The sequence below is a fragment of the Phoca vitulina genome, unplaced genomic scaffold (genome assembly GCF_004348235.1).
Source record: "Phoca vitulina isolate PV1807 unplaced genomic scaffold, GSC_HSeal_1.0 scaffold3, whole genome shotgun sequence".
NCBI lineage: Eukaryota > Metazoa > Chordata > Mammalia > Carnivora > Phocidae > Phoca > Phoca vitulina.
In genome coordinates, this window is record NW_022589706.1 from 26,540,420 (window position 1) to 26,553,981 (window position 13,562).

The following is a 13,562-nucleotide window of genomic DNA, read 5'->3' on the forward strand; positions in this document are numbered from 1 at the left end:
GCTTACTGGGTGACAGAGACTTGAGTCGGGTTCTACTGTGGGCTTAAAAGCTAACACTTGAAGGTGTGTTCTGTCCTCCCGCGGCAACTCTATAGATGTAAGAGGCTTGCTGCTTGTTCGAGTAGCAAGTACAAGTCTCAGGAGGAAGCAGCTGAGACGGAGCAGAGATGGCCCTCGAAGTGGGTAGTAGTCACTGCTCATGCAGGGTGCGAGGCAGGGCTCCTGGAACCTAGCTGCCGGCTTTGGGGACAGGTGGCAGGGGGGCGAGCCGGGGAGTCCTCGTTTGCAAACCTGGGATCCTTCTCTGGTGGCACGGAGATGCGGCGTCCGTCCCAGGCGGGGCACGAGCGGCGACGTTGCCGCGTCTGCTGCCTGTGCGGCCCAGGGTTCCGGGGCTGGCTCGGTTCTGACCCGGTTGTGACTTGGGCACACCTGCTTAGCTTCTGTGTGTAACCAAACTGGAATGGATGTCCTTCCGTGTGCACATTCTAGAGTCTGCTAACCGGATCTGCTCACTTTGAATAACTGGGCTCGAATGAGCGGTTGGATTTTCCTGGTTCTAGAGATGGGTAAGCAGCAGGGGAGCGGAAGGTCTCCGGGCCCCTTCCGGGGTCCCTTGGCAATTAATTTGACCCTAAGCAGTCACAGAGTTATCCTTAAAAATAACTTGAAAAATCTTTTAAAACCTCTCACCTATAAACGTGAATAAATGTGTAGAGTTGCTGCCCTCCTGGGACTGACGTGCGTCGGGGTGGGGGTCACGCACGGATCAGGCACAGTCTGACGGAGGTGTTTGACGGGTTTTGAGTGAAGAAGTGAAACTATTTGAAAGGTGTAGCAGAGCCTCTCCGCTTTGTTTCCCATCAGCCATTGGAAAGGATTATGGCTTTCAAGAATCGGCTGCGTAACTATGATCCCAAAGCAGGACACACGCCAGAAGCTAGTATTTAATATATGACATCTTAGAGACAACAGTTCAAGGGTTTATGGGGCTCTTGCCGGGTTATGGCTTCTCTCTCCCCTCTCCGCCATGTCCCCAGACCTCTGTTTCTGGCGTTTTCAGTGATTGTGGACGCATTCCTGTCTAGAGATGCCCAGTTCTCTTGCTAGGCCTGCAGTTTCACACAAGCAGACGTGGTAGGAAAGGGATACTTCTGACAGTACGTTTCCCCTCTCGCCAAGAATGCAGCTTCCTAATGGATCTTGCTGGACAGGGGAGGGCAGGGGAGGGTGGAGAGATGCCCACCTCCCTCCCTCCCTAGCATACCTGTTTTGCTTTCTGCTCCCTTATGAACTCTTTCCTCATTTATGCACAAGAAGTGAGACCTTGAATTCCAGGCAGGTTATTGTTCATTTTAAAGAGACATGTATTTTAAAAACTATGGATTTTGTTTTGCTTTCCTTTTTTTGCATTTAAGTAAAAAACAAAAAAAAATTGCTGCCAGTTTCTGAAAAGGGAAGGGAGGAAAAAGCACTATTGGGTTCGTACATGTGTGAGAAATGATCAAGAATGACTTTTCACAGTACTCTTTTTTTTTTTTTTTACTGAAAACTACCTTTGTCAAAGAGACAGTGGATACAGAAGAGAAGTGAAGAGCAGTCCTCTGACTGTGACAGCTGGTGTTTAAATAAGCGGACGGCGGCAGCCTAGCCTGTTCCCTCTGCGCCCCCCTTCGGGTCCCCCCTGGGCTCCCCCCCTTCCCGCTAATCGCCCTGCCTTCTCTCTAATTGCTATTTAGTGTGAATCATCCACCTGTGGGCGAGTCTAAAAGTTGCTCAGGTCAGTCTTCAGCTCCTGCTCTTCCACCTCGTCTTAACCCCTCCGCCTCCTCGCCAAATTTTTTTAAGTACCTAAAGCATAGCTCAAGTGGAGAACAAAGTGGGAATGCTGTGCCGAAGAGGTGAGCACACTCACGCGGCAAGTTCAGTGTCGTTTGTCTTCCTGGGAAGTTTGCACAGAGAGGTTGTGCTGCATGGCGGGAGAGAACCCAGGGCCACCGCTTGTGTGTGTGTGTGTTCTTGTCTGGTTTTGATTGTATTATTTTCAGTCTATCATCTGAACTGACTTAATTCACTATTGATTAATTACTGTTGCTGTTGCCAGGTCTTCATGTCAAGCCATTTCTTACATACTTATTTTCTAATATCTCTGCCCAGGATACGCACACACGCGTGCATACACACACACACACACACACACACACACACACAGTTTAACAAGAACTGTGTTTGATCATATACACTGTGGTTTGTGCCAAATCAGAAATGTCCTCATGAATTTAGGAAAATTATTTTTTTCCAGTTTGAAAGGAAAAGTCATTTTGGAAGATGGACTGACTTTTTTGTTATGTTTTTATTTTATTCTGGTGAGAATGCTTAACATGAGCTCTATACCCTTACCGCGCTGTTAAAGCGCACAGCACGGTATTGCTAACCACGGGCACTGGGTTGTACGGGGGTGTCAGAGCTTGTTATGTCGCGTGACTGAATGGACTGATGTGTTGAATTAATTCATTGATTCCATTCATTTAAAATAGAATTTTATTGACTGAATGCAGAAATTAAATCTCATTTGTAAACTTTTTAATTTCTTACCGGGTTTAATTTTCTTAGCATGAGAACTAAAGTGTTTACTTTAAAGCTTATATTTTATACTTTTTGTGTTTGTATTTCTTTATCCTAAACTCTCTTCTCAATCAAACTCTCAGCATCTCCTACCGTAATGCCCTGCGGAAAAAACTTCATTCTTCTTCCTCTGTGCCAAATTTTCTAAAATTTCTGGCTCCTGTAGATGAAAATAACACCTCTGACTTTATGAACACGAAAAGGTAGGGTTTAATTTAGATTTATCAAGCCTGGGTAGAAGTGTCGAATTACTGATATATACAGGGATTTTTCAGCTATTTTTTTGACACTCAAAAAATCATTTTAGCTAAATCGATTGTATCTTCTTTCTTATACTTTCCTACTGAACGTCACTTAAAGAAAGAGTCCTCTTGTTTTCTCCGGTTTTGACCAGGAGTAGTTTATTAATGTGTTGTTTGCAGAGGATCCAAGAAAGTCTGAACCGGTTCTCTAAGTGATAGCAGTGTTTCTGAGAGTGAGCATGTGGCTCTGTAAATAAGTCCGAGTGTCTGACCTGTGAGGCAGGGTGATTGCGTAGTTGCGGTGTGTACGTGGGTGTCAATTACAAGGGCTCCCCCAAGTTGTCCTGCGAATAGGAAGAAAAATCACTGATGAGACAGTATTTACGATATGTGTTAGTAAATATACTTTGTTTTGTAGTTTAAAAAAGATAGATGTTAAAATAGTTGTCATCAAGTGACTGTGTAATTGTTGCCTTGATGGTTCTTTGTAATCTTCACTTTTGCGGCTGTCTGTGGCGATGCAGACCTATGCTGAGGAGATCTTCCCACGCACGGACGAGGGGAGATGGTGCCCTGGTGCCAGGGCCCCCTTTAGAGACAGTTTCTCTTTTCTGAAGTGGTGCCAAGAAAGGCCCAACTGGAAGCTAGTGACCTGTGGAGCGTATTTCTTAACGTCTTTTACAATGGACATAAATTAAGGGCATGCAGTCTTGTGCTTTTCATGAAAGGCATCCTGTAAGAAAACAGTCCCTTAGGAATGTTGACCCACTGCGGGCTTGATTCAGCTTTCATGATTATCTAATTATGTTTTCTTATACAAAGATAATTTATAATGTAGTGTTTTGTTTAAAAACAAAAAGTCAAGCTAAAATACCTGATTATATCTCCCCATCAGTCATCAATCAGTCATTTTGTGCTTCCAGGGACTTTGACTCCAAAGCTAACCACCTTGGTGATGCCAGCAGGACCCCCATGAAGACACGGAGACACTCGTGGAGGCAGCAGATATTCCTCCGAGTGGCAACCCCACAGAAAGCGTGCGACTCTCCCAGCAGATATGAAGGTACCGTACACCCCGGAAGTGACCTGTGAGATTCTGGCATGAGTAACAGCAGTGCATTAGGTGAAGAAAAAGACGAAATGAGATTTCAAGTCAAATCACCCCCCGATTTTAAAGCTCCCTAGGTAAGAAGCTCAAATGACCATGCCTATCGCTATTTCCAGAGAGATCCTCAAATTCCACGTGTAAGAGAACTCAGCAGCTTGCAGCACCTCATGTGAAAAATGGCCCCTCTGCCGAGCTGTTGTGACCGCTCACCCACCGTGTGTGGGAATGTGGAGGGGCTCCTTCCCTTCCCACTGCGTTCCCAAGCTTGTCTACCTCCCCCCTGCGACTGGACTGTAGGTTGACACTCTGCCTCAGCGCAGCGGGCTTGTGGCGGTGCTCCCTGGTCCCAGCGCTCTGGTTACACCCGCCACGTCCCCTGCCTCGTCAGCTGCTGTCCCTCGGTGTGGGGTCACAGGAGGACCATCTGGTGCCCTCGCAGCCTGCTGTGTCTTCCAGATACAGAGTATGCTCAAGTCTGTCTTCGGGCCTTCCTATGTGGAGTCACAGTGTAAAAAACAAGTTTAAATGCAGTTCTAAACTTAAGATTTGTCTCTGCCCAGTAATAGCCTAAATTTTCAGCAGCAGGTATTTCTTTTCCCTAATGCTCTTTAATCAGAAAACTTTTTTTTTTTTCTTTAGAAAAAGCAAAGCAGGGTGCCTGGGTGGCTCAGTCGGTTAAGCGTCTGCCTTTGGCTTGGGTCGTGATCCCAGGGTCCTGGGATCGAGTCCCGCATGGGGCTCCTTGCTCAGTGGGGAGTCTACTTCTCCCTCTACCCCTCCCCTCTGCTCGTGATCTCTCTCTATCACACACACACACACACACACACACACACACACACTCTTTCTCTTTCAAATAAATAAATAAAATCTGAAGAAAAAGAGAAAGCAAAGCAACAGAGTGGACCTCTCAAAGATTTCTTGAGTTCCTCAGGTTGCATGTACTATGGATCCATTCTTGTCCCTCGACATACTTCCGTGCATGTGTTAAGCAGCAGCCCAGGCTACCCCGAGAGTTTGCAGAGTAGGTTCGATGCGGCTGCCCTGGGTGGGGGACCCCTACGCCCTCCTCACGCTCCTCAACCTCTGCCCCTCTTTCCTGCTTCTCTCTCTTTCTCTCTCTCCTTTCCCCTCCCTCCCCCAGAGTTCTCTCTAATATTTAATTTAAAAAATGCCTCCTCTGCCAAATTAAACAAGAGCTTGGTTTGGGCTCAACTAGCTTTGTGATATAAATCCTATAACTTCACTTAACCTGAGTCGTAAAATGGTTATAGTGAATGTTGGCTCTTCTTATCTCATGGAATTACATTAAATTATGATTGCGAAAGTACTTTGGAAACCTAAGACATGTCCAATGTAAAGCAATACAGTTATTTTTGTTAACCATTATTGAGGTCGGAGCACTGGTGTTAAGCTTCCTGTACTGTTGTTTCCCAGCAGGAAGGAGCAAGTAGAGGAACGCTAGAAAGATTGGGCTTATAAATGCAGTGAGATCTTTTTTTTTTTTTTTAGTCATTAAATTGAGTTATTTCAAGTGTGTATCGGTTTAGAATGTTTAGTTTTAAAGATTTCATTTTCATTTTTGTAGATTGTCTGGTAATGTCCAACAGGCAGATTGTGTGACTTCCTAAACTTCTAAGCCAAAGGGGTCTGCTGGGCTGGTGGCTGTTTGAAACACCAGGCTTGTAAAGTGCACAGCCTGGGAGGCTGTACCCCTTGGGGGAGCTCTGATGGCTGAGGAAGTGCAGTGAGCTCTGCAGGCCCCACCCAGGGCTGCTCTCTGCCTGAGTGGGGAAGTGTGGCGAGTGCCCGGATGGACACTGGTGTCTCCCAGTCGGTGTCTGAGGGACCGGAGTCAGAGGTTGGTCGTGCTGGCAAATGCTTGCCTCTCTGGGGGACCCCAAGATAAAATGGGCGAGTGAGTGCACCATGGGCAGCACTCGAGAACGTGACCTCATGTGGCCCAGCGGGTAGAAGTGCCGAGGTGTGTGTCCACCTTCTCTTTTTGGAGGCTTCTGTTTTTAGTTGGTTTAGTCTGGAAGCACTGTAAGAAACGGATGTTTAACCCCAAGCTGCATTCTTATTTATGGTGTTTGCAGTTGACAGGGTTCCTTGGTGAATTCTGGGCTAGCCAACATTGTTGGGTGAAAGTTTGCCGTGAATGAGTTGGGATGATGGATCGTTCTCCCAGAGGCCAGAGTGCTGAGCAGATCACCCCCAGTGCCCCGAAGCCTGGGCCGCGCAGTCTCTCGGGACCCGAGAACAGAGCGCTTGGTATTTCTCATCCCCCCCACTGGAAATGGTACTCAGGGGCCGGGGTCACTCGCTCGCATATTGATGGAAAGCACAGAGCTGGCCTCCTCGGTGTCGGAGGGTCTGGGGTGGCCATGAAGGTGAACCTAGGGAAGGAATTTAGAGCTCATTTAGGGACCTCTTCTGAAGGCTGGAGCCAGAGCGGCTGCCTTTAAATCCCAGCTTTTCCCCTTAGGAGCCGTGAACTGGAACAAGCTGTCGAAACTTCTCCCCCGTGGTAGAGGATTCATTATGCCTATTGCCACACTGATTGAGATAAGGAAGCATGATATTTCTACTGACATTTTATTTAAAAGCTTTCAGAATTCATAGATTTGAAAAAAATGAGTGAGGCCAAGGTTTCCAGTGTAAAGTTACCTCCCATGGTGCAGAAAGGTCCCTCTGGGGTCTCTGGGCCCACTGCTGCTCCTGCCTCAGCCCCTCCATACAGGGGCGCCCTCCTGCGGCCTGGAGCCCCTCACGGGAGCTGCTGAGCTCAGCGACAGGAGCTTTGATTTCTCTTACTGCCCGCGGGAGCCGGACGGGAGCCGGATGGCCGTGTCCCCCCTTCCCCTTCCCCTGCTGCAGTGGAGAGGCCAGCCTGCTGCGAGGGCTTTCTCCCAGGTCCTGGTGGCACCCTGTTAGCAGGTGGGGCGGGTGGAGGAGAAGGGGAAGGGACTGGAGGGAGGCCCAGAAGGGGGCAGCCGAGCTGTGATTTGTGGCTGACATGACAGAACAGCAGTAACACCAGAAGTGGGGTTTTGAGGTTTCAGAATAGTGCCCAGTATTGCAGTGGCCGCATCTCACGGGCGTTGTGGAGACTGACGCGTGGTGATGTATGTCGTGCATTTAAATGTGCAATGATAAGGGTCCCAAACTCAGAGCCCTGTGGCTGGGCGTGTCGTAAGGGCTGTGGGAAGCAGCCTGCCCCATTTTAGGACAGTTCTGAAGTTCCAGTGAATTTCTTAGGTTGAACCAAATCCTGCTCCCTGTCATATTCCATCCCTTGGTGCCTCTCTGGTCTGTGTCTGAAGCCACACAGACTATACTTCTACTTCCCGTTCTTCAGATGGTGGGAGGTCATGGAAACCACGGCTTCCTCTAAAGCTCCTCTCCGGCCGAACTGCCCTCGTTCCTTCGCCCTCCCGCGGGTTACTGCCGAGTCCCCTCCAGTCCAAGTCCTGTCCTCTGAGCACACACTGTCCCCAGCTGCGGGGCCCGGCACCCACACGGCATTCCCGCCATCCTGGCCCTCTGGTATACCTCCTCCCTCCACTACTGTTTTCTTCATGTGGCCTCACCTTCATAATCTGTTTCTGCTTTGAGTCCTTAACTCACATTCCTGGCTCTTACTACAGCTTGTCCTTTGGGGCATTAACTGTTACTTAAAAATTAGATTGATTTCTAGGTGCCCTCGAAAAGGTTTTCTTTTTTAAAAACAAACAAAAACCAAAGCTCTTTCCCCAAGCACCTTGTACCTGTGAAGTGCTAGAGCATCGGTTTGGCCAGTCCTTTTGGGATGGTTTTGAAGCTTGATACTGATGACCAGTACGTCGTAGAGAGCAGCGCCAAGTTGACGAGCCGTCCCTCTGCCTTTTAGTACCGAACGCAGCAGAGCTCCACACACACACCGCTCCTGCCCTGCCCAGGCCATAATCCTCACGGATTCTTTAGGCCCCAGGTACTGAGCTGTGAGTTCTCCCCCTCTCCTGTGGGAAGGTGTCCCGAGAGAGCCCCGTGTAGCGCTAGCCGACCTCACAGTACATTGCCCACCTGTTCCCTCTGATGGCGGCTTCTGCTGGGGTCCGTCCCTCCTGCCACACATGCCCTGAGGCCTTTGCATGGGCTCTTCTCTCTGCCTGGAATGCTATTCCCCTTAACCTCCTGATTAACCACCTCACCTGCCTCAGATCATTGCTTAAAGTCACCTTTCCAAGGAGGCCCCTCCTGGCCACTCCGTTTCAGATTGCACCCTCCCCTCCTACCACCAGAATTCCTCGTCTGCGTCTCCTGACTTTTCCCATAGCACTTACCTCCTTGTAACACGCTCTAGCATTTACTTACTCATGATCTCTGTCATCGGCTTCTCTAGTCCTTACAGGCTTGATGACTTTTAAAGGAAGGCAAGTAAATTGCTCAAATTTTTACAAACTTAGTATATGCTCATTAGTGATTTCTTAACTCCCCCTCTCTCTTCCTCCTCTATAGGAACATGTCCTTTATGCTCTTTATTTAGAATTAAATATTGTATGAATTTTTGGGTTATATTGTAGGTACTCTATATGAGAGAGAGAGAATACAAGCATTTAGGACTCTGAATCGGTATAGTAATAATCACTTATGTTGTTATCTATGGCAGGTGCTTTATAGGAGTTCTTGAATTCCCAGTCAGCCTTATTGGGAAGGTTGGCATTTTTATGACACCCATTTCACAGATGAGGGAGTGGAGGCTTGGAATGGCTTAAATCCCTTTCCCCAGACTGCAGAGCTAGTGGACGACAGAGGCAGGCCTGGAGCTCACGGACCTGTGCCCGCGGGAGCCCGGCTGCCACCGGAGAGGCGCGGCATGGCCTCCCGCGTGAGCTTCCTCTCCGGAGCCCCTTCCCACAGGACGTTCCCTGCCGGCACCTGCCTGGGCCTTTATTCTGTCTGTGCACGGGTCTCCCTGTCAGCCAGGCAGCCCCCCCCGCCAGCCGTTTCTGAGTATTTTAATGTATGGACTTGCCTTTGGTCAGCCGTCTCCACCTCCACGTCCACATTGGGATTGGAGTGTGCAGCAGAGGGAGAGAGATTTCTCAGCATCATTCTGTGAATTTTCTTCTCCAAAGTCAGGCATCCTCAGCCTCTGCCACTGTCTGCACCCTGTCTCGGGGCCACAGAGATACCACCTCCTTCCACTGTGCTCTGGGACCACTTGGCCCCCCCACTGCAGCTGTGTGTTCCCCGCAGCTGGGACACCTCCAGATTCACAGACACGTGAAAGCCCCAAGGTCCCTGTTTTGGCCAGACTGTCCCCAGCAGGGCGTGTGCTCCTGAGGGGGCTCGTGGCCTCGGTTCCTGCCTTGCCCCGGGGGCTGGGCCCGCAGGCAGCCCAGGCATCCACCACCGGTGGCCTCAGGGAGCTGCTCTCTGGCTTGGGCGTGGTGGATGGAAAAGTGTGCTTGCAGGGAACCCTGAATAGGGCCTTTTAAGTGTTTCAGATGCTCAGAGTGACTACTTGTGACCATTTGGTATTTCTCTTCTGGCAGCGCAAACTTCAGTTAAACAGACAGGAAACCTTTTGGCCTTTGTTCAAGCTGAAAAAGTGAAGCAGATACTCGTACCGTCCCACCCGTTTCATCCCACTTGGAAAATACTAATAAAACAAACCACCAGTCATTTAAAAACCATGGTGTTTGCATTATGTTAAGGATATAGGTGGGGGAGAAATAGGATTTCCTGTAACTTTGGTGTCCTAATTTAACAGAGGGGCTCAAACCTGGAGAGAGCAGGGGTTAGTGAGTAAGGAGCATGGCTGTAAGTATAGTGCAAGACGAAAATATGAAGGCTCTGCGGACAGAGGTAGCCAACAAAATCAGCCTGCCGTTTACTCAGGGGCACGTGACTTTCTATATACAAAATCTCTGTGAAATAATTAAGCTGCAAGAATCTGAATTTTATGTTTTGGAGACCCATCTGAAGTAGGTAGGCAGTTAATTTCTATTTAGAAATTTACTCACATATGTCTAGTAAGACCAGCGCAAACATTCCCAAATCCCCGACTGTTTTATTTTTTTAATTCAACAGAGACCAGTTGGTTTCTTGTAGGAACTCCTGCTTGACTTTAGCAAAGTCTAGGAAGGCTTGTTCCCACTCTGCACTTCAGAGGGGCGGGGCAGGTGTATGCCAGGGCGTTGAAGGGAAACGAATAAGTAGGGAAATCACCAGTTGGTACATGGAGACTTGGCAAAGCAGATGTTTTTGCAATAAAACAAACAGGTAGATCATAATATAGAATACAAAAAGCTGCCTGGCTGCTTAAATTTATAGCACAGGTCTTCAATCATGCTTTAAGTTTTTCGTGATCACTTAGGGCTACCGCCCCAGAAGCCCAAGGAAAATGCATTCTCTCTCCTACGTGTTCTGGGTTCTTTGGGTGAGGAGTTTGTGAGATGCTGAGTATGTGAAAGGTCAGTGGAGTAAACTGTCAGCCCCATAGATGTGGTATCATGGGGGTGCCTTTCGGTCTGCCGCAGGGCGAAGCTGCTGAGGGTTGGGAGCTTAGGGCTGCGTTTGTAGGGCATGGCTGAGCGCACACGTCATTGTTCTGAGAGGGTGCCCATGCTGGAGTCTCGGTAGAGCCTTCTCATTTTCAGAGCCTCCCCACTGTTGATCCCACCGTAGGCCCGTACTGAAGGTAGAGCCAGGGGAGGGGCTCTCCTCCTGCAGACGAAGGCATGAATGCATCTGTACACGGGGTGGCCGTGGTCTCGAATGTTCATGTCCTCAGAGTTCTCTAGGGAGCCTGTTCAGAGGCAGGTTCTGGTCTGGTGGGTCCAGAGGGTCTCCCTTTCTAACAGACTCCCCAGTGATGCTGATATTGCTCGTTCAATATGAGTAGCAAGGGCTTGAAACAAGCTGCCGGGATAAACCCAGCCCAGACCTTCTGGACCCAGAATGGGACTCCTGTGTCTCTTTCTGATGCTACGCATCCCGGAGGGATAACCCAAGGAGTCACCCACGTGTCTCAGACCTCCAAGAAATCTGGGTCACCAGTGACGTTTTTTGAGGAGGGAGGTTAGTGCTTCCTAGAGAAGGAAAGAGTTTGGTGGGGGAAATGCACTGATAAGCATGTGCTGATAGCGATAAGACAAATTTGATAATTTGCCAAATGAAACCAAGCATATGGTGCTCTGCCTCTTTCTTGCCCCTTATTTTCCAGGGAAGCTTTGCCTCTTGGGTGGCCCCCAGGGCACAGAGACCCGTTCGAGTGTTTGTTTTCCTAGTGGACTCTGACCTCACTGTCAGGCCTGCAGAATGCAGAAAGTCAACTCCTGACCAGGTACTTGGGAGTAGAAACACTCCACAGTTTTGCCTCCTAGTGTATCATACAAAAGATAATTCTTTGTTGTTAAAGAAGTAATTTTTTAGGTAACTCCGGACTCTGGAAAGGGGGAAAATCCTTTTATTTACCTCTGTGTGCCAAGGAACAATTTTAGTGGTAGTCTGATAGCTTTCATTGAAGTGTTTCAGATTACATTGTGTATTTACAGATTTCACCAACAATAGAAGCCTTCAGACTTTTTATGTCTTGTTTAAAAGAGAAAAAAGGAAAACCCATCTAATATAGATAAGATTTATTGATTTGAAACCCATTGTATAAGCAAATAGTCTAGTGAAACTCATGTTCAAAGGGTTTTGTGTTGAGTATAGCTGTGTCTAATTTATGATAAGCGTAAGTGTTGGATTAGATATTAGACATAAATACTAATGGCAAGGCTAAGGAATATAATTGGAATCTTTATAATGATTATACTGTTAAAAATGTAAAACCTGTTATAGAACTATGATTTGTATGTACTTAGCCAAATTTTCAAGAATTTATATACCATTAGGAAATTTTAATGGATCATATAGGTGGAGTGACTACAGGTAAAACTTTACTGAAAATATAAGCATCATAGTGACATCTGTATGACCTTTTGGTTTGATTCCTGGTTCTTAGCTTTCCCTATGCACCAAAGTCACCTGGGGAGATTTTAAAATACGGGCTGCACCTGCCCCTCTGCATTCTGCTTCGCCGAGTCAGTTGGGTGGGGATGGGGCCTAGGCATGAATTCTTTTAAAACACGCACACGCACACACACGCACACAGGATTCTGTTGCTGTCCCAGTTGAGATCGCTGGTCTAGATGGCAGAGGGTGACTTGAGGCACCGTCACCACTTGGTGGCAGTGTTGTTCCCTGTGTCTTGATGGTCCTGCATTCTTTCCAATCTCAGAAATCCCTTTTTTTCCCCTGTGATTTTTGTTTTTGGTCTTGTTTTTGTTACAGTATGTATCTCCCTTGCTCATTTCCAGCTTATTTGAATGGAGAGCTACCTTCTGAAATTGAGATGTTTTTCTTTCTTTTTCTACAGGGTTCTAGGGCTTGGGTAAAATAAGAAAGAAAAAAAACTGGTCTCTGATTGCCAGTCACATGGCTTTTTAAAATTGTTCTTAATTTTCTCTCCATTTAACTTTCCTTTTCTGTGGTGAATAAAGACCAGGTTCAAGATTAAATATCGCAAGCCGGAAATCTGATTGTTCATGGATTTCTGTAGTTTGAAGCTACTAGATTTTTTGTTCCCCTTATTGTGTTTCTTGGCCCATCATTATGGACATTGGGAAGCCATAGTGAATGGCAAGATTTTACCTTAGTTTGCTAATTTTGTGCATGATAACAATTGTTAGCATTGATTGAGCTTTTCCTAATTAACCATCCGCGTTTAAACACTCCATCCTTAACACTTTGTGCGAAGTTTGGAGCTAAGGTTGTTGATGATACAAAGAAATCTCAGCCTCTGCTGCTTGGTAGGAAGGGTGCAGGGGCAGAGGGCCCAGGGTTTGGGCACCAGAGGCCCTGGGATCTGAAGGCCCGGGTGTGAATCCCTGCTTAGAGCACTCTAGTTGGCAGGGAGTTCCTCCTTAGGGCTTAATCTAACTCCAGAGCCTGTGAAGGTATGCCCACAGGCTTAAAGTCCCAAACAGAAGATCTTGATTTGTCACCTTTGAACCTGAATCTTTAGGTGCTACGGAGCCATTGAAGTTTATAAAGTGAGGGGGATGTTAAGTAGTTTGAAAATATTTTTAGGGGGCTAAAAATCTGTAAATATATTCGAACATAAAGCAGCCTCAAAATCCGGGCAGGACTGGGATGCGGCAGGCAGGTGTCCTGCATGCAAAATTAGAAGAGGCACTCACTTTCAGGGTCCTGTAAGAACGGACCCTGTGCTTACACGGTCCTGAGAACGAGGATTTCCTTATATCCTGTGCCTTAGGTGCCTGCTTCCCTCATCGCCCTCCTGGCCCTCCTCACAGCTGTGCCCTTCTATCCTATAGCCTGGACAGCACTGCCAGTCAGGTTCGATTAGCTCTGAGGAAGGGTTTGTTTTGTTTAAAAAATGACCTTTTTGAAATATAATTCATATATTATACAATTTACCCATTTAAAGTGTACAATTCAAAAAATATAATGTGTATAGTGCATTGTTTTTAAACCCTATATTCATAGAGTTGTACAATCATTAGCACAACCTAATTTTAAAACATTTTTGTCCC

The 13,562-nt window shown here is 47.4% G+C and overlaps 1 protein-coding gene across 7 annotated transcripts in view; it reads left to right on the forward strand.

Annotated features, from left to right (window-relative positions):
* TBC1D1 (TBC1 domain family member 1) overlaps nt 1-13,562 on the forward strand; it is a 225,756-nt gene that overhangs the window by 141,099 nt on the left and 71,095 nt on the right. For 3 of the 7 annotated variants that reach the window (XM_032400177.1, XM_032400175.1, XM_032400182.1), the window contains 3 exons: nt 1,740-1,901; nt 2,709-2,828; nt 3,791-3,930. In XM_032400177.1, the coding sequence (XP_032256068.1) occupies nt 1,740-1,901; nt 2,709-2,828; nt 3,791-3,930 (422 nt within the window). The remainder of the gene's footprint in view (nt 1-1,739; nt 1,902-2,708; nt 2,829-3,790; nt 3,931-13,562) is intronic. The other 4 variants (XM_032400179.1, XM_032400180.1, XM_032400178.1 and 1 more) reach the window with 3 other exon arrangements.